This window comes from Heloderma suspectum, chromosome 17 (assembly GCF_057233095.1).
Source record: "Heloderma suspectum isolate Gila_16-S chromosome 17, 16-S_ref, whole genome shotgun sequence".
Taxonomy (NCBI): domain Eukaryota; kingdom Metazoa; phylum Chordata; class Lepidosauria; order Squamata; family Helodermatidae; genus Heloderma; species Heloderma suspectum.
Genome location: NC_139474.1, coordinates 12,063,797 through 12,087,888, shown reverse-complemented (window position 1 = coordinate 12,087,888; position 24,092 = coordinate 12,063,797). Strand labels below are relative to the sequence as shown.

Genomic DNA, 24,092 nt, shown 5'->3' with positions numbered 1-24,092 from the left:
AACAGGAAAAAAGTGCCTTGTTTGAGCCTTGGCACCTCTTCCCATCTTAAAAAAAAATCCTCTAAGCAACTTAAAATAGATGCTGGGGTTGAACCCTGGAACCCATTATGCCTTTGCTTCAGCCCCTGCACCTCTTCCCCATCTAAAAAGATACCGGGGCTAGGCCCATGTTGCCCTTGTTTGAGCCCCGGCACCTCTTCCCCTCTTTAAAAGAAAAATCCTCTAAGCAACATAAAATAGATGCCGGGGTTGAACCCTGGAACCCATTATGCCCTTGCTTGAGCCCCTGCACCTCTTCCCCGTCTAAAAAGATACTGGGGCTAGGCCCATGTTGCCCTTGTTTGAGCCCCGGCACCTCTTCCCCTAATTAAAAAAAAAATCCCCTAGATGCCAGAGCAACAGAAAATAGATGCCAGGGCTGAGGCCTGGAACCCATTGAGCCAGTCTTTAAGCCCCAGCACCTCTTCCCCTCTCTTTTTTTCTAGTCCCCTAGATGCTGGGGTTGAGTCCATGTCACCCTTGTTTGAGCCCCGGCACCTCTCCGCCCCCCTCTTAAAAAAAAACCTTCTAAGCAACATAACATAGATGCCGGGGCGGAGCCCAGGAACCCCTCCTGCCCTTGCTTGCGCCCCGGCACCTCTTCTCCCCCGACTTCTTTTTTAACCCCCTGGATGCCGGGGCTGCGTCGCCCTTGCTTGAGCCCCGGCACTTCTCCCTGGAAACCGGCCCAGCCCGCCCGGGAAGGCGGAGCGCTTGGCGCTGCCTGCGTGTCGCCTCGCGGGGCGGAGCGCAGGCGGCGGCCGAGGCGCAGATCCGGGCCCAGGGCCGCCCCCGGGGCGGGCTGCGATCGCACCCGGCGGGCTGGCCCGGGCGGAGCGGAGCGCCGCCATGGGTCCGGCGGGGCTGCAGCTGCTCTCGTGGGCCTGCCTGCTCTTCTCCCTGGGCATGTTCGGCACCGGCCTGTGAGCGCGTCCGGGGGCGGCGGAGGGGGGTTGCTGGGGGCGAAGCCGCGGGGCTGTTCGGGGCGCGGGGCTGGGGCAGCAGAGGAAGAGGTCCGCGGCAGAGCTCAGCCCCACGGCTTTCAGTTTCTGCCCCCAGAGATCACACGGACACCTTGGGCGGGGGCTTTCCCCCGCCCTCCCCGGACACAGCCCCCTAGCCCCACGCTCCATGGCCCACGTGTGTAGGCGTGTGTTGCAGCCAGGAGTGTATGTTGCTGCGGGGCAGAAGAACCGCTTGACGGCGGGCAGAGAGCTGAAACCCTGATCAGAACACCGACTTCTGATCTATGGGGCAGAGCCAAGGGCGGGGTGAGGTGGGGTGTGGATTGTTGCCCGGAGCCAAGGAGTTAATTGCGAAGGAATTTGGAGCTGGGAAGCTGGGAGGGCGGAAAATCGGGGTCCATCTAAATGACCACGAGGGGACCCATTCTTGCCATCTCCTCTCCTGCCCAGGTCCGACCTGCGACAGATGTTTGCGACCCAAAGCGTGGAAAACATCCAGTTCCTGCCATTCCTCACCACGGATGTCAAGTATGCTCTGTTGCTTGTTGGGGGGAGCTCTACTAAGGGGGGCTCATGCCCCTAAATTGTGTTTTGGGGACCCTTACACCTGTCCATGGGCCCTTCTTGTGTCCCGTGGAAGGCAGGCAGATGTGAGCGCAGAGATCTTCCCTTTGAGATAGGGCCTGGGGAAAGAGATCTAACTACAGAACAGTAAGCGAGGCTGGAGAGTGAACTCTGTGGAATTGTCGTAATAATTCCGCACCCAATTCTGCGAGCTGAATAAAACATGCCGGAAGCCAGTCTGCATAGTTTTCTAGGGCTGCGTCTCGTGTTCTGTCATTTCTGTTGATTCATACTGTATTCTTTCTTTGCTACCCACAAAAGGACCCCGGTCCCTGGAAATAATTCATTTACCCAACCCCCTTGCTGCCCAGACTCTTTCACGCCTGCCTCAGTAGCCATAAGGGCTAGAAACATGATATTTTTAAAACTGAAGGCCAGTTTCTCTGGAATCCTAAGATCCCACTCCTGATCATTCTAGGGCAGGGGGTGAGTGTATGGCCCTCCACATGTGGTTGGACTGCAACTCCCATCAGCCCTAGCCAATGTTGAGGACGATGGGAGTTGCAGTCCAGCCACATCTAGAAGGCTGCATGGTCCCCATCTTTACTTTAGGCTATGATGCTGCAGAGCTGTGACAGATTCTCAGAGCCCCATGCGCGTGCACGATTGTTGCACAGTTGCTAGCAGGGTTACTGTACTATCGGCACTTGCTTCCTGCTGGGGTAGATAACGTGCCAGTTACACCGTGTGCTTGGAACTGCAGGAAGAGCTGTCCTTGTTCAGACCCACACACTGAAATGTTCCCTTCTTTTTCTCCATCAGCAATTTGAGTTGGCTGGGCTACGGATTCCTGAAGGGTGACTGGACCCTGATAACTGTCAACACGGTTGGTGTGGTGCTTCAAACGCTTTACATCTTGGTCTTCTTCTACTTCAGCTCTGAGAAGGTGGGTGAGGAACATGACCAAAGCCGCTCCTATTAAGAACATAAGAAGGCCTCCTCTGGATCAGACCTGTCTAATCCAACGTTCTGTTTCCTACAGCGGCCAGTGAAACCTTGGCTTTCATTTTTAAAAGATCAAGTTTCTAGCCCCTATGCACTATTGAGGTAGGCTTGAAAGAGTGTAGGCAGTGTTTCCCAACCTGGTGCCTCCGGGAACCGTTGGCATTCAGAGACAGCCTCTTAACTGGTTTAGATGTGGAGCAGTATATAAATGTTGTAAATAAAATAAATACAAATAAACCCAGAGGCTCTACTTAGCTGTCCTGGCCAGTAGCCACCAATAAATCTACCTTCTGTGAATTCGCCTGATGCCCTTTTAAAGCCATCGAATATAGGCTGCCCATCATCACAGCGAATTCCATAAGTTAACAATGTGTCCTGCACAGGAGAACGTTTCCTCGGTCAGTCCTCAGTCGACTGCGCATCAGTTTCATCTCCAGGTTCAAGTATCTCAATCTGACTGTCCATCAGTTTCATTTCATGAAATCGAGCAGTTTCATTGCCCATCAATTTCATTGCTTTTCAGTATCTCAGTCGACTGCCCATCAATTTCATTGGATGGCTCTGACTTCGACTATTTCAGTCAATTGCCCATCAGTTTCATTTCAGTTTCATTTCATGAAATTGACCGATTTCACCTGTTCGTCAATTTCATTGGATGGCTCTGAGTTATAGTATTTGGGAGAGGGAGAAAAATGTCTATCCACCTTCTCCGCTCCATGCATCATTGTATAAACTTCTACAGCTCCTCTCTTTATTCATCTTCCCCCTACCCATCTAAAAGACCCAAAGATTGTAACCTTTCCTCAATTGTTCGAGCCCCCGGATAATTTTGGATTGCTATTTTCTGCATCTTTCCCACCTCTATGATCTCCTTTTGGAGTTGGGTCAACCCAGTCTATACATGCTGTCCTAAATGTGGCCTTGCCATAGATCTATAGAAAGGCATTACAATTCTGGTTGTTTCTTTTTAATACTTTTGCTAGTGAGCCCTTGTGTGGAATTTTCCCTAGTTTCACAACCAACCACATGCTAAAAAATAATATTAACGTCAGTAAAATGTCTACCAAGTGATAGGTATGTGTCTGGAAACACAGCAGCGATATGGGAAAATCCTCACATCATGAGCACAATTTGATTATAATTTTTACATGCCCCAAACCTCGTCTCCCTCCTTCCCTCATGCTCTTCTCTTAACATACTCAGTTATGTGTGAGTGCAGACTTTAGCTGACCTTTCCAGGTTTATATAAAGGATGCCAATCTTTGCTGCTTTCTAGAAAGCAGGAGCCTCTTTCCCTGAGATGCTAGCTTTCTATGTGGCGGGGAGTTTTCTGCCATGTGACCCTGCCCTCCACCTGCCTACCTGAGTGATACAGCCCCAGAAAGCCTATACCATGCATTTTTAAATGGGCGTTTGAATTGGCGTATGGTTGGCACACGCAGGCCTAGGTTTCAGAGGATGTTGACTCAAAAGGGTTGGTATCCTGAATCAACAACAGGCCATGGACGATAAATATTCTAGGGTGTTCCAGCTCCACCCCTAGCTCACTATCTCCGGGTCATTTGTAGGGCACTGTGGGATCATGGGAGAGAGGGAGATTTTGTACAAGCACACACACGGAAAATTAGCAAACAACAACACAGTACTTTATTTACATGATTTGTATGTTTACAATATATATTGTTTAAAATATGTTTAAAGCATGTTTAAAATATATATATTATCGTGTTCCTTGGCACACTAGGATGAGAGAAACAAAGAATTAGAGCCCCTCTGAGTTGCTCTTGACCCAGTGGCTGTGTTTGGACTTAATGTTGAACCAGCCTTTTGAGGTAGTGGGCACATTTGGAATTTTGAGAAAGTGTCGTGGGTGCCCTCACAAAATGGATTCCAAGAGGCAGGGCATCCCCATTCATAAAACGGCTGCCATGGTGGGCATAGCTGGTCACAAAACTCCCATTTCCCAGAAGGCAAACTGGTGAGACTAAAAGGGAAATAACTTGCCCAGGAACCTATGTATAAGTCAGAGATAGGGCTCTGAGCTCCAAAAGGCAAAGGTACTCTTTTGAACCCAAATAAAGATGGCATTTGGCTTAGCAATTTTGCTAACTTTCCAGTTAATTTTTTTCTTAATGTAAAAAAGTCTTAAGAAATAAAATAAAAATCAGGAAAGAGTTGGTGCCAAGAGAGGTGGGAGACCCCAGTGCCAAACCATGGTTTAGTGTTACGGGAATGAGTCTAGCCTCCCCACCGGTCTTGTGTATTCCTCCTTCCCTTCTCCTCCTCCAACGTGGCCATGTGGAGGAGATCAGAAACTCCCCTTCCATTTTAGACTGACTACAGTTTAGCAGTCTAAACCTTAAAACCTTAAACTGCGGTTCAACTTAAACGTGGTTAATGAAGGCAAGCCAGCTTTGTCAACTGTGGTTTGAAGTTGGCTGCTTTCTGCTAACCATAGCTGAGCGGGTCTCTTCAGTGCCCGAATGGGAGACCCTTGGGGACACCTCCTCCCCAGTTTTGAATTTCAGGAAGGAATTAAATTAGAGATAGAAAGATGAGCAGGGCCCCTTACGTTAAGCTGTGGAAAGGAAGCAGTCTGCTTTGCCTGAGCTTGGAGCAGTTTTGAGTAAACAGGTGGATTTTATATTTTAAAAAATGGGTGAATCTACCATTGTTAATTTCTTCTTCCTAGCAACCCTTGGGAGGGTGCCAGGTATAATAAGCTGAAACATCTCAGTACTTGGCAGAGCCCAGTTTGGATGCCTGTGGCCCCCTCCCACTTTCCATCTTCACACTGTCACCATGGCTTGTACATCAGCCACTTTTTTCCTCCTCTACCCACACCCTTTTTTCCTTTGTTTACCACCTTGCTTGACGAAGAGTTCTGACGAACTCGAAAGCTTGCACGGCGTAGCCCAGGGGTGTTGAACTTCTTTCAGCCCTAGGGTCCAACTCTATTTTGGAGAAGCTCTCGGCGGGGGGGTGAGGAGTGCTGCATTTCAGAGGTGGGTGGAGCCAAAAATGAAAGGGGTGTGGCCAAGATAACAGCATATTTCAGCTTAAAGGTATTTCAGCCTTTTAGAATGGGGAAAAAGCGGCACAAATGCCAGGAAACCACCAAACAATTGGCCATGGGGGGGGAGGGGAGTGAGGCCAAGGGAAGGGCGAGGTTTCCAAATAACCACCTCCCCTTGCTTTCCCCTCATCCAGCGTGCGGTGTTGTTGAAGACTCTGGGCTTACTGGCCGTGCTTCTGGTCGGCTACTGCTACTTTAGCCTGCTGGTCCCGGATGTTCCCACGCGCCTTGCCCACTTGGGCCTGTTCTGCAGTGTCTTTACCATCACCATGTACCTCTCGCCATTGGCTGATCTGGTATGTTGAGACCTCGCTCGTCCGTTGTCAGGGCAAGAATCGGTTTTCATGGATGCAATCTAAATCCAGCCAATTAAATCAAGGCCGATTTCTCGAATCACAGAATGAAATCAAGTGCTGGATTGTAGGGATGTTGGAGAAATGCGCAACGGGATCAAATGGGGTTGGATTTCTGTGACACCGAATTTGGCAGTGGACCTGCTTTTCCGGAGTCGCATGGATTCTGCGGAATTGCAGACATTATTTTTTTTTTACTTTCTGGAATTTTACGCCAATTTAGTCATACAAAAATATGTAAAATTAAAAAACACTGGACGAAAATGCACATTCTGGGGGGAATTTGCACGTTTGGGGCTGAATTTGTTCAACTTTGGGAAATGGAAAAAAATTCCAATACTGGCAATGAGCGGACGATGGAATGACAGGCACCTGGCCACCCGCGAAATGCAGTCGGAATAGATTTTACAAAATCCATGCATCCCTTTTAGATTGGCACATTGCATATTTCTTGAGCAGGCATTTTTGAGTGTATTTTTATCTGGACATGATTCAGAGTGCTGCTTTTTTGATCTTGAAAACCCAAACCCAGGGTGGGCAGACTCAAGGCCGTTGAGATCTATCCCCCCCTTTTTTTTTTTTTTAGTGGAGTCCAAATTCTACCAACAGGAGACAGGTCCAAAATGAGGGGTTGGAGCTATGTGCAAAATGTGTGTGTGTGTGTGTGTGGGGGGGTGATCACTTACCACACACCATGAACCATGTGCTGGGATGACCTGTATTTACATACACAAATCTATGTCTGAGTCACTACAGATCCAGGATTTGAATGGCCTAATTTGGAAAAAAATGTTGCCACTATTTTTTAAACCGGGGTTTTGAACCTCCGGTTGGGAGAATAAAATCCGGCCCAATCTCCTTCAGAGGTCTTCCTCCAAGTTCCTCTGCCTTCAGAATTGAAGTGGATGGTGATGTAAGAAAGGACCATTTCTCTGGTGGCCCCCTAGGTTATAGAGCACCCCCCCTCCACCAAAAGAAATATGGCAGCCACTGACACTTGCTTTATTTGTAAAGCCGAGTTTGCCTTATTCTCCAAGGCATTTTAATGGGTGATTGGTTGCTGCCACTGCTGCTTTTATTGGTCCATTTGCTTTGATTTTTCTAAATTTCTTAGGCTGCTTCTCACTGCTGAGCTGTTTTTTCATTGCACATTTCTATCAGTTGATGAGGGGGTCTTAGAATCATAGAATCATAGAACAGCTGGAAGGGGCCTACAAGGGCATCGAGTCCAGCCCCCTGCTCAATGCAGGAATCCAGGTCAGAGCATCCCCGACAGGTGGCTGTCCAGCCTCGACTTGAACGCCTCCAGTGTGGGAGAGTGTTCTTCTTGTCAGCTCAACTGCTTTGGATATTTCTTTCAAGAGAAAAGAGGCATATCTAAAATAATAATAATAATTCATCAGTACAATAAATATTCAGAGGTGGGCAACTTGTGCCCCTCTGGATGTTTTGGCCTGCATTTGCCATGATCCCTCACTGTTGACTATGTGTGGCTAGGGCTGATGGGAGATGTAAGCGAAAACATCTGGAGAGCCACAAATCGCCGAACCCTGAATAAAATAAAGCTGGGAGTTGTAGTCCGAACACATCTGGAGGTTGGGCCAGGCTGGACAAGGCTGAAATAAATGAAGGATGATGCATACTGATTGCTCACGCTGACTCTTAAAACATCTCCAGCTGCCCTAGGAAATTTATCTGGAAGGGGCAGGATATGCGTTCGTGAAGAAATAAATAAAAAATGAGCAAAATATGTGAATTTACAAGTAAATAAGTGGTTGTGCTGTCTAGGAGAGGTTTATTCCTATCACGTGTTTCATTTCTTGGCTTGTCCTCTTTATCTTCTACTGCATAACTCTCTCCTGCCTGGCCCCAGTCCCATCCACACCCTAGAAAACACCACAGTCACTCGCAGTCCAAAACCTTGGCTCACTGCAGCTCATATGTTTGCACGCATCTCTCTTTTCCTGTGTGGAGAACAGCTAAGGGGCCGGAACCTTCCGGAAGCGAGGGCCGCTAGGTAGCGACTTGGCAAAGCGGTTTATTTTCTTACGATGAAAAGGAAATGGCCTTGTTTGCTTAGAGACAGCGAGCATCCGTCATCTGGAGCGTGGATCCATTGCAGAGCTCAGGTAGTGAATGAATACTCGCCTAGCCCATAATGCTGAGCCACGTCAGTGAGGCTGAGCTGCAGCGAGTCTTAGACCTGTGCAATTCTTCCCTCCCTTCTCTTCCCCTGGCGTAGCTGTGAGGACAAAGCTTAAGAACATAATTGCTGGAGCAGACCCAAGGCCTCTCTAGTCCAGCATTCTGTTCACACTGTAGCCAGTCAGGTGCCCAGTGGGAAGCCTGCAAGCAGGATACGAGTGCAACAGCACCCTCACGCCCATGTTCCCCAGCAGCTGCTATTGCGAAGCATACTGCCTCTAACACTGGAGCTCATACACAGCCATCTTGACTAGTAGATCTTGGGCAACTCAGGGGGTCGGGGAGGTGCCACCATAACTGTGGTCACGGGCAGGGGGAGGTATGGCGTTGGGGGATTAACAGGCCAGCTGAGGAGAAGAGGGGCTAGATACCTTATAGCTGTCCCCTCTTCTGGTTCTTCCCCCAACCTGATGGTTCCTGGCAGCCTTACCAGTCTGCCCTCGGGTCTGGTGGTGCTGCTGCTGAATGCCAGGTCGGCCCAAAATAAAATCTCCCTCATCCATGATGTGATTGTAGATGAGGGGGCTGACCTGGCATGTATTACTGAGACCTGGGTGGGGGAACTGGGAGGGGTCACTCTCTCCCAGTTGTGCCCTCCTGGGTACTCGGTGCAGCACCAACACCGACTTGAGGGTCGGGGAGGGGGGGTTGCCGTGGGCTATAGGAATTCAATCTCCCTCTCCAGGCTTCCTGCTCATTCGAGTGCAGATCTTGAGTGTTTGTACCTTAGGTTGGGTACCCGGGACAGATTAGGGATTCTGTTGGTGTACCGCCCACCCCGCTGCCCATCAGACTCCCTGCCTGAGCTGACGGAGGTGGTCTCGGACTTGGTGTTGAGGACCCCCAGGATGATGGTCCTGGGGGATCTCAACTTCCATGCCGAGGCCGCTGTATCCGGGGCGGCTCAGGACTTCATGGCCGCCATGTCAACCATGGGGCTGTCCCAACATGTCATCGGCCCAACACATATAAAAGGACACACGCTTGATCTGGTTTTCTCAACTGGGCAGGAGGATGGTGATCTGAAAGTGGAGGACTTAACATCTGTCCCTTTGTCATGGTCAGATCACTTCCTGCTGAGGTTTAGACTCCTGGCGGCCTTTCCCCTCTGCAAGGGTGGGGGACCTATTAAAATGGTCCGCCCCCGGAGATTAATGGATTCCGATGGATTCCAGAGGGCTCTGGGGCATTTTCCTGCTGGTATGGCTGGTGCTCCTGTCGAAGCCCAGGTCGCTCTGTGGAATGCAGAGATGACTCGGGCGGTTGACACGATCGCACCCAAGCGCCCTCTCCCTCTGAGCAGAGCCCGGCCAGCTCCTTGGCATACACCTGAGCTGAGGGCAATGAAGCAAGAGGGGAGACGGCTAGAACGCAGGTGGAGGAAAACTCGTGCTGAGTCTGACCGAACACAGGTAAGAGCCCACTATCGAGCCTACTCTGTGGCGGTGAGGGTGGCAAAGAGACAGTTCTTTTCCACCAGCATTTCATCTTCTCAGTGTCGTCCAGCGGAGCTTTTCCGAGTGGTTTGCGGCCTGTTACGTTCTGGGCCAGGGAGAGAGACGGTGGAACCCTCGGTAGCACGCTGTGACGAGTTTGCACAGCACTTTGAGGATAAAGTCGCTCAGATTCGTCATGAATTGGACACCACCATTAATGCAGTTCCATTGGTAGAGGCGTTCAGAGCACCGTCTGGTCCAGTTTTATTGGATGAGTTTCAGTTACTGAGGCCTGAGGATGCGGACAAGGTGCTTGGCCAAGTCCGATCGACCACTTGTGTGCTTGGCCCTTGCCCTTCATGGCTTATTAAATCAAACAAGGAAGGGATGTCCGGCTGGGTCCAGGAGGTTGTAAATTCCTCCTTGAGAGAGGGAGTGGTGCCTGCCGCTTTAAAAGAGGCGGTAATTAGGCCACTCCTGAAAAAGCCTAACCTGGACCCAGAGGATGTTAACAATTATAGGCCAGTGGCCAACGTCCCCTTCCTGGGCAAGGTGCTTGAGCGGGTGGTTGTAGGACAGCTCCAGGCACTCTCGAATGAAACGGATTATCTAGATCCATTTCAATCGGGCTTCAGGCCTGGTTTTGGAACGGAAACTGCCTTGGTCGCCCTGTGGGATGACCTCTGCCGGGAGAGGGACAGGGGGAGTGCGACCCTGTTGATTCTCCTGGACTTCTCAGCGGCTTTCGATACCATCAACCATGGTATCCTTCTGGATAGGTTGTCTGGGTTAGGAGTTGGAGGCACTGCACTGCAGTGGTTCCGCTCCTACTTGGATGGCCGATTCCAGAAGGTGGTGCTGGGGGATTATTGCTCTGTGCCATGGCAATTGTGCCATGGGGTTCCACAGGGCTCTATTTTATCCCCCATGCTGTTTAACATCTACATGAAACCGCTGGGGGAGGTTATCTGGAGGTGTGGGCTGAGGTGCCATCAATATGCAGATGACACCCAGCTCTACCTCTCTTTCTCATCAATACCAGGTGAGGCAGTGGCTGTTCTGAATCAGTGCCTGGGCACGGTAATAGACTGGATGAGGGCCAATAAACTGAAACTCAATCCAGACAAGACGGAGGTACTGTTAGTGGGTGGTTCGTCTGCCCGGCTAGGTGATATTCAACCTGTTCTGGAGGGGGTTGCACTCCCCCTAAAGGATCAGGTTCGTAGTTTGGGGGTGCTCTTGGAACCAGAACTGTCACTTGAGGCACAGGTGAACTCAGTGGCACGGAGCACTTTTTATCAGCTTAGGCTGGTATACCAACTACGCCCTTATCTGGACAGAGATAGCCTAGCTACAGGTACCCATGCTCTGATAACTTCTCGTCTGGATTACTGCAATGCGTTATACGTGGGGCTGCCTTTGAAAACGGTTCGGAAACTTCAGCTGGTCCAAACTAGGGCAGCAAGATTGTTAACAGGGACTGGCCTGCGAGCTCATATTACGCCAGTACTTTTCCAGCTGCACTGGCTGCCAGTCCATTTCCGGGCCCGATTCAAAGTGCTGGTGTTAACATTCAAAGCTCTTAATGGCTTGGGGCCAGGTTACCTGAAGGATCGCCTCCTCCCATATGTGCCTGCCCGGACCTTAAGATCATCATCAGTGGCCCTTCTCCGTGAGCCCCTGCCAAAGGAAGTGAGGCGGGTGGCTACTAGGAGGAGGGCTTTTTCTGTTATGGCACCCCGGCTCTGGAATGAGCTCCCTAGTGAGGTTCGCCTGGCACCTACATTGCATTCCTTTCGGCACCAGGTGAAGACCTTTTTATTTTCCCAGGCATTTTAGCATTTTAGCTTTCTAAATTTTTATCTTTGCTGTTTTAAATCTGTATTTTAAACTCCTGCACTGCTGCTAGGTTTTATTGTGGTTGTATTGTTATATTGTGGTTTTAATGTTCTATATATTTTAAATTGTTTTATTGTGTGTTGTTTGGTTTTAATTTTTGTGAACCGCCCAGAGAGCTTCGGCTATTGGGCGGTATAGAAATGAAATGAAATAAAATGAAATGAAATGAATGAATAAATAAATAAATAAATAAATAGCAGCCACTGATCACTTTAGTCTTCCGATATCAACTAGCCATGGTTAGTGTGTTGTGTGAACCCTGAACCATGGTTAATGTTAACTGTGGTTTGTTGTTAGCTTGAGTCAGGAAGCTATCCTCTTGTAGTCTGTGAAGCACTATGCACATTTAAAATATATACCACTTAAAAAAAATTGTTGAAGCATTATGCAGGTTAACGGTGTTATAGCATCATCATATCATCATCAGTATTAATAATAATAAAGCCAGTGTGTGTGCTGGTTAGAGTACTGTACTGGGACTCAGGAGATCTGGGTTCAGGTCCCCACTCGGCCATGAAGCTCACTGGGTGACTTTGGGCCAGTCACTGGCTCTCAGCCTATCCGACCTTACAGGGTTGTTGTTGTTGTTATATTTATTTATATCCCACCTTTTTCCCAATACTGGGACACAAGGCGGCTTTACAGCATTAAAACTTGTTCAGTTAACACCTATAAATAGAAGTATACAAAAGTTTAAAATATAATTAAATCATCAATAATATTAAACTTGTATAAAATATCAAAACGTTAAAAGACAACAAGAAATATAGTATCCATCCATCCTATTCTCTACACAACAGGGTTGTGGTGAGGATAGAATGGGGAGGAGGAGGCCCATGTAAGCCGCCTTGGCTTGCAAGAGGGTAGAAGGAGGGATATAAATATAATAAATCAAAATAAGAGGAAGAACTCGGCGGGGTCGCCTTCTGCACACAGGAAGACACTGTCAGCTCTGCTCCTGCGGCGTGGGCTTTGGGCAGAGTCGGCGCACCGTTTCAGCTCCTCCTGAGCCCTGACCGGACGATTCTCTGCCCCTTCGCAGGCCAAGATCATCCGGAGTCGGTCGACACGATGCCTCTCCTTCCCACTGACTGTCACAACCTTCCTGGCTTCCACCTGCTGGTCCCTGTATGGGCTGCTGCTTGAGGACCTCTACATCACGGTGAGCGCCCCCTGCCAGGCGTGTGTGCGTGGACTCGGGCAACGCTTAATGAGCCAGTGTGCCTGCTTCCCACCCCCGACCTCTGATCAATCATGCCCATTGATTTTAATTAATTAAATGGAGAGGCCCACAAACCATCCTGGCCAAAGAGGGAGGAAGAAATGGATGCCATTGGCCTAGGGTTTATGTATAGATTTTTCTCTCCCCAATCTCCCCGCCACTGGCTTTCTCCTCTTCACCCTTCACCCTGCTCTGACCCGTGCCGTCATGTCTCTTCCGCCAGGTCCCCAACATCCCGGGCATTGCCACCAGCCTCATTCGGTTCTGGCTGTTCTGGCACTTCCCCCCAGACCGCGAGCGCTCCTACAAGTCGCTGTTGGCCTGAGTACCGGAGATGAGCTTTGACCGCCAGCAAAGCCAATCTGGGAAGGGAAAGGACGCTGAGGCTCAGTGGCAAGGGTGAAATCTTCCTAGTTCTCCTTGCACATGGCGCACCTGCGCATAGGCACAGTGGCCTGCTGTGCCCACAAGCCAACCAGACTCTGCAAGTGTCTCTTCCAAGCAGTTCCTCCGTCTGGGCACAAGCAGCGTGTTCAAAAGCCTCAGAGGGCCCCAAACGACGCTCTGGAGGAAGAGGAAGTGCCTGACTTGTCCGCCTCTCTCCAGACGCTCAGAGTGTAAAGCAGCCAGGTGATTGTGGAATGCGAAACACACAGAGACGCCCCAAAAGGCAGCGGCTGGGCAAACACAGATGCCGCCCACGACATCCCTTCTGAAGAACGTCTCGCTCATTCCCCAGCTATTCTTCCTGTGTACTGTTTCCGCCACCAAACCTGTGGGGCCGTGCCATTTTCTGTCCAAGGGTGATGCCTTTTGATTGACTTCTCCCCCTTGGCCCCTTCCCCTCTCTACCCCATCTATTCCATCCCCCCAACACTTCAGTCTGTGTTCGGGAAGAGAAAACAGGAGGACCCAATGGCGACATTCCACTGGTGAGAGACACCCTCCCTAGGGGGTTTCTCACACTGGGACGATTGTTTTGAAGTGCCTTGTAATAAACAGAACTGTTTCTGATGAAGAGAGGGGTATCTTGTGTCATCTTTTTTTTTTTTTTTAATCAGGGGTGCTGAACCTGCGGCCCGTGGGCCATATCCAGCCCTCATGGGTTCCCCAGAAGGCCACGCCCCCTTCCCCCCAGTTCAGCCCTCAGACTGAAAGAGGCCCAACACCCGTGTTTTCAGGCCCGAGGCGTCAGCAAATCTGCGGGTTTGCCCAGTGGTGAACATGGCTTCTTTAAGAACACAAGTGGGCCCTGTGACAAAATGATGCACTGTTCAGTGTCCCAGCCAGCCACACCCCTTTTCAAGGGACTCCTTTCCTCCTCTCATCCCTCCCAAAAATGTCAGCCAGCATTTTGTGCCCACTGAGGATGCTCTGTCCTCTTAGGGCTGTTTTGCTTGTCCTTCTCCCCACTCCCCTTTAAGGGGTTTGTTTGTTTGTTTTACATCTAAAGGGTTTTTTGGGTACGCCTCCCTAATGATGCCTCTCTCTTCTGCATGGGTAGCATCACTTTGGCTACTGAAGGAACTACATGGAGCTTGGTGTTTATATTACACACATACACACACACACACAAATGTGTATATACACACACATACATACACACATCAAAGTCCCATGGTCTGATCCAGCAAAGCAGGATCAGAACAGCCCTCTTATATCCAGCCCTCTGTTTCAAATCAAGCTGTCTCTGGATGTTCACAAGCTCAGAGCTTGGAGATAATTGGCTTTGCCCCATCGTTGTCCTCACCACCTGGAACAGACAGATAGGCTACCTCTGTACATGGGGCTGTCACTGACCTCTTGTGTCGAATCGCTGTTTGTAGTCCTAGGGACTGCAATTTGATCTTTTCCTCCTCCTGAATGTCATCTAAGCCTCTTTTAAGGGCTGCCTTAGCTTGCAGCTATCCACTCATGCAAGAACATCACGTTAATTATGAACTGAGGGAGGACGTGCCAATTCGATTTTCTATCTCTTGCACCAATATGGGGCAGCGTGGGGTAGTAGGAGAGGGGTTTGATTGCCCACAAGAACTTTCTTTGTAGAGTCTGTTTTCAACTCCAGAATGGAGTCCTGCAGAGTGCAAAATACAGATACACCAGTGCCTCTGTTTGTGTGCAGAGTGCACCTGTCTGACTCCATGTTCTTGGGATTAAGGAGCAAGATTACAAGCCAAATGCAAACCCTGCTTCCTCTGTTTTTTGTTTTTTGCTTTAATATAAATCAAGTCCTGTACTCTAGGGAAATGGTGCCCCACCCTCCCGTCCTCAAAGTCACCAATCTCTCTCCGGAAACGGCTCATTAGTTTGCTCCTGCTAATTATCCCGCTCCACGCCTTGCCACGTCAAGTGTGCAGGTGTTAATTAAAAAGAATTCTAGCAAATCCTGGCTTTTGGAACGAGAGGCCTGGCGCAGCTGCCTGGGAGAATGGGGCAGGTCCCAGTTTATGGCTGGGGCTTGTCTGAGAGGGGGCAGACCATTTTGGGTGATTGCAGCCTCAGGAACTGCCTTTGGGTGCCACAAAATGGGAAGTGCAGCAACAGAGATGGTGATAATAAGAATGGCAAACTGGCATTTCAGTCTGAGGTTGCAAGCTGCCAATTCGCACAAGACACTTTCACAGGCTGGATGTCCCAAAAAAGAACGAAAGAAAGAGAAATTGTTTATTTGTTTAATGACATTTCTAATCCACCCAATAATGATGTATATGTGTATGTATAATGTTCTCTTTAGGCTTTTCAGGCTTCCCCCCACCCCTGCCTCTCTTTCGTTGAGAAAGTAGTCGTAAGTACAGAAGAAGAGCCCTGTTGGATCTGACCAAACCATCCACCCAGCCCGATATCCTGTTTCCAGCAGTGGTCACCCGGATGCCTCCACTAAGGGGACAGCGCTGGTGGTTTGTCTCCAGCATCAGAGCTAAACTGCCTCTAAGCATAGAGGGTCTATTTAGTTCAGTTTATTACTTTGGCCCTGTTTTTTCTATAAGAAATATCCAAAGTGGCTTATGCATGGAAGATACAATTCAACCCCCAAATTAAAATAGGCTCAAGGAAACAAAAATTGAGAAGTCTGATCTCATTTTTTGATCAAGTAACCTCCCTTGTAGACCGTGGGAATGCTGTAGACATCATATACCTCGACTTCAGCAAAGCTTTCGACGAAGTGCCCCATGATCTCCTGATGAGCAAACTGGCTCAAAGTGGGCTAGATGAAACAACGATCTGGTGGATCCACAGTTGGCTACAGAATCGGACTCAAAGAGTGCTTATCAATGGGACCTTCTCAAACTGGGGAGAGGTAACGAGCGGGGTACCGCAGGGCTCAGTCCTGGGCCCAGTGCTCTTCAACATTTTTATTAATGACTTGGAGGAGGGGGTACAGGGAATGCTGATCAAATTTGCAGATGACACAAAATTGGGCGGGATAGCTAATACTTTGGAAGACAGAAACAAAATTCAAAGTGATGTGGATAGACTGGAGCGCTGGGCAGAAAACAACAGAATGACATTTAATAGGGATAAATGCCAAGTTCTGCACCTAGGAAAAAGAAACCAAATGCACAGTTACAAGATGGGGGATAGGTGGCTCAACAACACTACAAGCGAGAAGGATCTTGGAATTGTTGTCGATCACAAGCTGAATATGAGGTAACAATGTGATGTGGCTGCAAAAAAGGCAAATGCTATTTTGGGCTGCATTAATAGAAGCATCGCTTCCAAATCCCCGGAAGTACTAGTTCCCCTCTACTCAGCGCTGGTTAGGCCTTATCTGGAGTACTGTGTCCAGTTCTGGGCACCACACTTTAAGAAGGATGCAGACAAACTGGAGAGGGTTCAGAGAAGGGCAACAAAGATGATCAGGGGACTGGAAACAAAGCCCTATGACGAGAGACTGAAAGAACTGGGCATGTTTAGCCTTGAGAAGAGAAGACTGAGGGGAGATAGGATAGCGCTCTTCAAGTATTTGAAAAGTTGTCACAGAGAGGAAGGCCAGGATCTCTTCTCGATCATCCCAGAGTGCAGGACACGGAATAATGGGCTCCAGTGACAGGAGGCCAGATTCCGGTGAACGTCAGGAAAAACTTCCTGACTGTCAGAGCAATACGACCATGGAACCCATTACTTGGGGCGGTGGTGGGCTCTCCCACACTGGAGGCCTTCAAGACGAGGCTGGACAGCCATCTGTCAGGGATGCTCTGACCTGGATTCCTGCATTGAGCAGGGGGTTGGACTCGATGGCCTTGTAGGCCCCTTCCAACCCTACTATTCTATGATTCTATAAGTGGGCTTTAAAATGGGTGAAGAACCTCTTTCAGCTGGAGGGCTGAATTCCATTTTGGAGAATCCCTTGGGGGCCGCATTCCAGGGGTGGGAGGAGCTATAAATACCTGCAAATTTGAGCTTAAATCTCTTACTTCCAGTAACTAAGCCTTAGGAGAGGCATTTCAACTTTTTAGAATTTGGGGGTGGGGAGGGAACCGTGCAAAATCCAGGAAACCAGTTGCTGGGGAACATGGGTGGGAGGGTGCTGTTGCGCTCATGTCCTGCTTGTGAGTTCCTGGTCGACAGCCGGTTGGGCACTGTGTGAACAGAATGCTGGACTAGATGGACCCTTGGTCTGATCCCGCAGGGCTCTTCTTAGGTTCTAAACCACCAATGATAGGAGATTGCGGAAGGAGGGGAGGGGTCCAGCGGAAGGAGACGTGGCCCTCCTCAGAACTCCAGAGGGCTGGATTGGGAACACCAGAGGGCTGGGCTTGGCCCCCAGAGCTGAGGTTCTACACCTCTGTCTTAAAACAACCAGATATTTTAAACCATGTGCAATAAAAAGCTAAAAGCCAGCAGCCTGTTAAAAATGACATCATACTCTAAAAGCTGCCTGGGACCACAAGATGGCCACCAGTCACCTAATTTGTTAAGTATACTTCTCCCCTTGAGGACACAGGGCTATTGCTTTTCTAATTATTTCGTTCAATGTGTTGCCTATCTCACCCTGGCTTCCCGAGACGAATTATATTCTTCTTGGAAGTAAAAATTAAACTCCAGTAAATTCAATGAAGGGTGCTTCCAGGCGAGTTTTTATAATGTGCGATTGCGCTGTCTCGTTCACAGAATTTTACAGGGGCTCTGGGAAGGCTGGAAATGACTGATTGATTGATTGATTGACTTACTCATTTCTATACTGCCCAAAAGGTGAAGCTTACTGGGCGGTTCACAAAAATTAAAACCACAAAATGCGGCATAAAAAATATAAAATATAAATGCTTAAGACCCCAAAATAACAGTACAACCAAAATAAAACCTATCAGCAATGCAGATATTTAAAATACAGATTTGAAACACCAGCGCTAAAAGACTAGGAAGCTAAAATGCTAAATTCTCCACTTGTAACCCTCTCGTGTTTCCTCACCGCGTCTTTTTTTCCAGAAAACCCGTTGGGGAGGAGAACGTGGAACAGATGTGGAATGTCTTTGGATTGGTAAGACTAGGAACTGTCTGGAAGCACCTGACCTTTTAGTGATCAAATGCCCACCAAGCCAAGCTGAAGCGTCCTGTCTCCTCGTGGGAAAAGGCTCAGCTGAACATCCAGGGGAAAAGACTTCCACAGGCACAAAGTGGCGATCGAAAATAACCCTCTACCTCACAATCCTATGCATGTTTAGACAGAAAAAAGTCGTACACTCCCAGCATGCTGGGAGCTGTAGGACTTTTTTCTGTCGAAACATGCATAGGATTCCACCCCTTCCCCCGTTCCATAAATTTGTCTTATCCCCTGTTCAAAGCCATCTAAACTAGTGGTCAGTCACTGCAACATCTTGTGCAAGTGAGTTCCATAAGTTCATTCTGCGATACGTGAAGGAAGCATTTCCTGAATCGGCTGCCTAGTCAGTTTCGTTGTGTGAGGCTGGCGCTTGCAACCTGCATTTTGAGCACAAAGCTGATCTCTTATTTGGTCTCTTTATTCCTTGGCCTGGGAAAAGAATTTACTGGAGAAGATGGTTCTTCCTCTTGCTCCCCTTCAAATATAGGCAGCCCTCTTGGCGGGAGCACCATGCCCTCTGAGCATGCTGGAGACAATCCAGGCGTGGGGCCATCTCCTTCAGATCCAATTCCAAGGAATTCGTGGCCGGAAATTCTTCCAGAACCACCCTACCCTGAAGGTGCATGGGAACCACTGGGCGTACATTCTTGCCAGAGATTAGGCCTGGAATTTCTTGCACGTCAGGGCACAATCCTGAAAGCATGAAGTCAAAACCAAGTGTTGTTCTGAGCATGTACGAAGTGCTTTTCTTTCATCTCTGGCTAATTCCAGCCAGTTCCTCCACATCCAGGTCAGCGATCATCCTAGCTTTTGAGTGTCATTTTGACACATTAAATGCACCTCTTCTCTTGCTGGATTTAATGAGGATCATACTGGTTACTGCAACCTTCCCCAACCTAGTGCCCTCGATGTGCTGGACTACCACTCCCAGCATTCCCAGCATGCGGGGAATTGTAGTCCAAGACACCTGGAGGGCAGCAGTTTGGGTAAAGCTGGGCTACTGTTTTGTGACCTTTCACTCCCCTCCAAAGCGTTTGGGGTGATGCTCTGTGTACACCCAACCTATTCACCAATGTTCACAACCGCCACACTTTTGTTCCAAGTGCACCTCCTTTCTTCCCCAAACTTTGCCCAACTTTTGGATCTATTTTGCACAAAGCCATCCTGAGAGGGGATGATGGGAGTTGATACCAAACCACCCCAGCCCTGTACAAAATTTGACCAGAATGGCAGTTGAATTTTACTTCAACACAGGTGATGCAACTCTGTACCTGGGTCCTTCATCACTTCCCCACCACCCCAGCAACTGCCACCTGAGATGTCTGCTTCACTCTACCTAATGGTAGGGCTGGCCCTGGGGATAACACATTCTACGTCCCAACCTGCCACCTAAGGTTCTCTGAGGGCTCTCTGCTGCGGCTGCCTCATGTGAGACTGGCAGCCACACGCCAGGGGACCATTGCCCTCAGTTGTGGAACGACCTGCCGGTTGAAATGCACCTGCTGACCTCGTTGAAGGTTTTTAAGCAGGCATTAAAGCCATTATTATCCCGGCAGGCCTTCCCTCTTTAGAACTCCTGTTCCTTTTGCTGACTTTTGTATACTGTTTTTAAGCTGTGTTGTTTTATTGTTGGAATTTTAAAACATTGTTTTTAGTTCAAAGTTGTGTGAGATGTTATTTGTATATATTGGGTGTATGCTTTTATGTAAATGGTTTTAAAATTTTGTATATTGCATTTTAATGTTTTAACTTTTGTAAACTGCCCAGAGGGCTTTGGCTATGGGGCGGTATAGAAATGTAGATGATGATGATGATAATAATAATATAATTCTGCCTCGCCACACACAGCTCAACCATCAGTACCCAGGGATGAAAAACTAGTGGGAAGACGCAGACCCGCAGCAAGAAATCTCACTAGTGCCCTCGCTCCTTCTCTGCAGCCAGTCCATCCCCAGCATGGGGGGAAGGGAAAATGCATTATTTTCCAATGCCGCCCCATGCATGTTTACCCACTTTACTCTCAGGTAAGTGTGTATGTAGAATCTCGGCCTCCTCCTGCCATCCTGTGCCTATGGAACCTCTCTAGTCAATTCCCAGCAAAGCTGTTTATTATTTTTAAAAAGCGCCACTGGTCTTTATTTATTTATTTGAAGTTTTATTTATTTAAAATATTTCTTGGCTGCCTTTCAGGGCAGAAGCCCTCCTAAGGTGGCACTCAATGATAAATCGGTTTCTTGGTCATGCTGAAGTGTGACCAACAGACAGTGGTGGGAAAAACACCTGCAGGGCTCAAGTCAAATTTTCTGAATCTTTTTATTGGTCCGGATGGCATCTCTTTCTGCCAGGGGCACAGTGCCCAGTCCTACGGCAGACAGGATCAGAACTTCAGGCCGTGCCGGGTAAGGTCATCTCGGGCCTCTCGGATCTGGGCTTGGAGCTCCCGCGACGCCTCCTCGCAGTCATTGAAGGTGGCCAAGCGATAGCCGACGACGCCCAGTGCATAGCAGCCAAACACTACCAGAAGGTAGGTGGGCAGTGGCCAGAGCACCTGATACCAGGGCAGTGGCAGCGGATCGAGCCCCAAAAGGTCCAGGGTGAGAGCTGTCCAGGCGGCACCAAGGAGAGCCAGAGTCACCAGCCACTGCAGGAGTTTCGTCATGGTGGTGCCGCTGGCCAGGCCTGCAAGGGAGAAGGAAGTCAATGCTAAAGGATGCTTGGGATTAAACTGCCTTCGATATTGAGTGAGACCATTGGTCTAGTTCAGCCGTGCCTGCCAGATGTGTTCGAGTACAACTCCCAGCATCTGGCAGGGGATGCTGGGGTTTGCACTCGAACGCATCTGGCAGGCACCAGGCTGGGGAAAGCTGGTCTACCCAGCCGAGCGTTCTGCACTCTGATTGATGCAATCCTAACAGAGCGATATTATTCCGCTGCACAACCTTGGCTTGAATGCAATTCTAACAGCAGGATTTTATATTGCTGTGCAACTTCTCTGCAAATGCAGTTCTGACATCATGATTTTATTCCGCTGCACAACGCTGGTTTGAATGCAATTCTAAGCGCATTATTTCATCCAGCTGCGCAACCCTGGTTTGACTGCAATTCTAAGCGCATGATTTCATCCCGCTGCGCAGCCCTGGTTTGACTGCAATTCTAAGCGCATGATTTCATCCCGCTGCGCAGCCCTGGTTTGACTGCAATTCTAAGCGCGGGATTTTATACCGCTGCGCAACCCTGGTTTGAATGCAATCCTAAGCGCGGGATTTTATTCCGCTGCGCAACCTTGGTTTGAATGCAATCCTAAGCGCGGGATTTTATTCCGCTGCGCAACCCTGGTTTGAATGCAATCCTAAGCGCGGGATTTTATTCCGCTGCGCAACCCTGGTTTGAATGCAATTCTAAGCGCGGGATTTTATTCCGCTGCGCAACCCTGGTTTGAATGCAATTCTAAGCGCGGGATTTATACCGCTGCGCAACCCTGGTTTGAATGCAATCCTAAGCGCGGGATTTTATTCCGCTGCGCAACCCTGGTTTGAATGCAATCCTAAGCGCGGGATTTTATTCCGCTGCGCAACCCTGGTTTGAATGCAATCCTAAGCGCGGGATTTTATTCCGCTGCGCAACCCTGGTTTGAATGCAATCCTAAGCGCGGGATTTTATTCCGCTGCGCAACCCTGGTTTGAATGCAATCCTAAGCGCGGGATTTTATTCCGCTGCGCAACCCTGGTTTGAATGCAATCCTAAGCGCGGGATTTTATTCCGCTGCGCAACCCTGGTTTGAATGCAATCCTAAGCGCGGGATTTATACCGCTGCGCAACCCTGGTTTGAATGCAATCCTAAGCGCGGGATTTTATTCCGCTGCGCAACCCTGGTTTGAATGCAATCCTAAGCGCGGGATTTTATTCCGCTGCGCAACCCTGGTTTGAATGCAATCCTAAGCGCGGGATTTTATTCCGCTGCGCAACCCTGGTTTGAATGCAATCCTAAGCGCGGGATTTTATTCCGCTGCGCAACCCTGGTTTGAATGCAATCCTAAGCGCGGGATTTTATTCCGCTGCGCAACCCTGGTTTGAATGCAATCCTAAGCGCGGGATTTTATTCCGCTGCGCAACCCTGGTTTGAATGCAATCCTAAGCGCGGGATTTATACCGCTGCGCAACCCTGGTTTGAATGCAATCCTAAGCGCGGGATTTTATTCCGCTGCGCAACCCTGGTTTGAATGCAATCCTAAGCGCGGGATTTTATTCCGCTGCGCAACCCTGGTTTGAATGCAATCCTAAGCGCGGGATTTTATTCCGCTGCGCAACCCTGGTTTGAATGCAATCCTAAGCGCGGGATTTTATTCCGCTGCGCAACCCTGGTTTGAATGCAATCCTAAGCGCGGGATTTTATTCCGCTGCGCAACCCTGGTTTGAATGCAATCCTAAGCGCGGGATTTTATTCCGCTGCGCAACCCTGGTTTGAATGCAATCCTAAGCGCGGGATTTTATTCCGCTGCGCAACCCTGGTTTGAATGCAATCCTAAGCGCGGGATTTATTCCGCTGCGCAACCCTGGTTTGAATGCAATCCTAAGTGCGGGATTTTATTCTGCTGCGCAACCCTGGTTTGAATGCAATCCTAAGCGCGGGATTTTATTCCGCTGCGCAACCCTGGTTTGAATGCAATCCTAAGCGCGGGATTTATACCGCTGCGCAACTTTTGTGTGAATGCAATTCTAAGAGCACCATTTCATTCTGCTGTGCAACCTTTAAAAAATAAATTCCCACTTAGGAAACTCTCCCTAACTTTCCGCCACCATGACCCTTTCCCCCCGCACTGCCCTCGCCCCGCGGCAGCCCCGCGGCTCCCTCCTCCGCCAGCAGCCCGGTCAGTTTCCTCCCCGGCCAACGGCCCACCTGCGGCAAATTTCTCCCGGGCGGCAGAGCCTCTTGATCGCTGCCGTACGCTTGCTGGCCGAGAGTCGCGCGCACCGTGACGTCCCCACCCTCCCTCCAATCACCGCCTCTCCCGAGCCAACGGCGCAGGCAGAACGCCGTGATGCACACTGGGAGTCGTAGTTTTCTTCCCCTCTCGTTCGCTGCTAATATAGGTTCCTTCCTTGGCTGGCGGCTTTTCTCCGCTGCAGTCTTTGCAATCCTGCTAGGGCTCATTAGAGATCCCTAGTCTCTGTTTTCCAGGTCGAGGTTTTAGCCCCCTGGAGCGCATGAAGGCAAACGTGCGAGCGTGCCTCTGAGCATGGGCAGAGTGCAACCAGCCGCGACGCGTTTGGGGACAGGAGGCAATGAAATGGCTCTCGAGGTTCAGTGTTTCCCGCTTTGGGGGTAAGTGTGTGCCCTTTCTCGTTTTAGGAATTAAAATGTGACCCCACCCAGAGCTTAACTTGACCAGGAGTTTCAGTTGTTGTTGTTATTTTATTTGTATTTTAAGATGCCTATAAAACAAGTTCGCTGGGTGACATGCAATTATTTTAAAATAATAGAACAAAAATACAATCAAATGCAAACGAAGGTCTAAAGAAGCAAGAAAACAAACTTAGGGCACAATCCTATGTATGTTTAGACAGAAAAAAAGTCCTACAGATCCCAGCATGCACATGACAACATGGCTGGCTTGGAATGCCGGGAGTTGTAGGACTTTTTTCTGTCTAAACGTGCATGGGATTGCACCCTAACATGATAAAAATACAGACACAAACATGATAAAAATAGAATACAAAGCCAATCCAATAAAATACAGTTAAAAAACCAAACAAACCTAGTGACAAAAACCAGCCAAGAAATTAAA

At 49.2% G+C, this 24,092-nt stretch overlaps 2 protein-coding genes across 3 annotated transcripts; one reads left to right on the top strand and one right to left on the bottom strand.

Moving 5' to 3' along the window:
* Positions 1-833: 833 nt before the first annotated feature.
* SLC50A1 (solute carrier family 50 member 1) lies at positions 834-13,789 on the top strand. Of its 2 annotated transcripts, XM_084824788.1 has the most exons (6): positions 834-962; positions 1,455-1,532; positions 2,391-2,514; positions 5,784-5,945; positions 12,585-12,704; positions 12,988-13,789. In XM_084824788.1, the coding sequence occupies exons 1-6, from the start codon at positions 889-891 to the stop codon at positions 13,087-13,089; spliced, it is 660 nt and encodes a 219-aa protein (XP_084680914.1). In that variant the 5' UTR covers positions 834-888; the 3' UTR covers positions 13,090-13,789. The 2 variants fall into 2 exon arrangements, with proteins under 2 accessions (XP_084680914.1, XP_084680913.1); XM_084824787.1 differs by lacking the exon at positions 12,988-13,789 and having other exon boundaries at positions 12,585-12,918.
* A 6,609-nt stretch (positions 13,790-20,398) lies between these two features.
* DPM3 (dolichyl-phosphate mannosyltransferase subunit 3, regulatory) lies at positions 20,399-23,276 on the bottom strand. The gene is made up of 2 exons (XM_084824700.1): positions 23,204-23,276; positions 20,399-20,985 (listed from the first exon to the last, which is right to left on the bottom strand). Exon 2 carries the CDS (start codon positions 20,963-20,965, stop codon positions 20,684-20,686), a length of 282 nt encoding a protein of 93 aa, XP_084680826.1. The 5' UTR covers positions 20,966-20,985; positions 23,204-23,276; the 3' UTR covers positions 20,399-20,683.
* Positions 23,277-24,092: the final 816 nt, after the last annotated feature.

What these genes read in the sequence shown, in the direction of transcription:
- SLC50A1 (XM_084824787.1), top strand. Translation starts at nt 889, where the DNA reads ATGGGTCCGGCGGGGCTGCAGCTGCTCTCGTGGGCCTGCCTGCTCTTC. An exon ending in TTCCTCACCACGGATGTCAA is followed by an intron (nt 1,533 to 2,390) that starts GTATGCTCTGTT and finishes TTTCTCCATCAG; the next exon opens with CAATTTGAGTTGGCTGGGCT. An exon ending in TCTACTTCAGCTCTGAGAAG is followed by an intron (nt 2,515 to 5,783) that starts GTGGGTGAGGAA and finishes CCCCTCATCCAG; the next exon opens with CGTGCGGTGTTGTTGAAGAC.
- DPM3 (XM_084824700.1), bottom strand. Translation starts at nt 20,965, where the DNA reads ATGACGAAACTCCTGCAGTGGCTGGTGACTCTGGCTCTCCTTGGTGCC.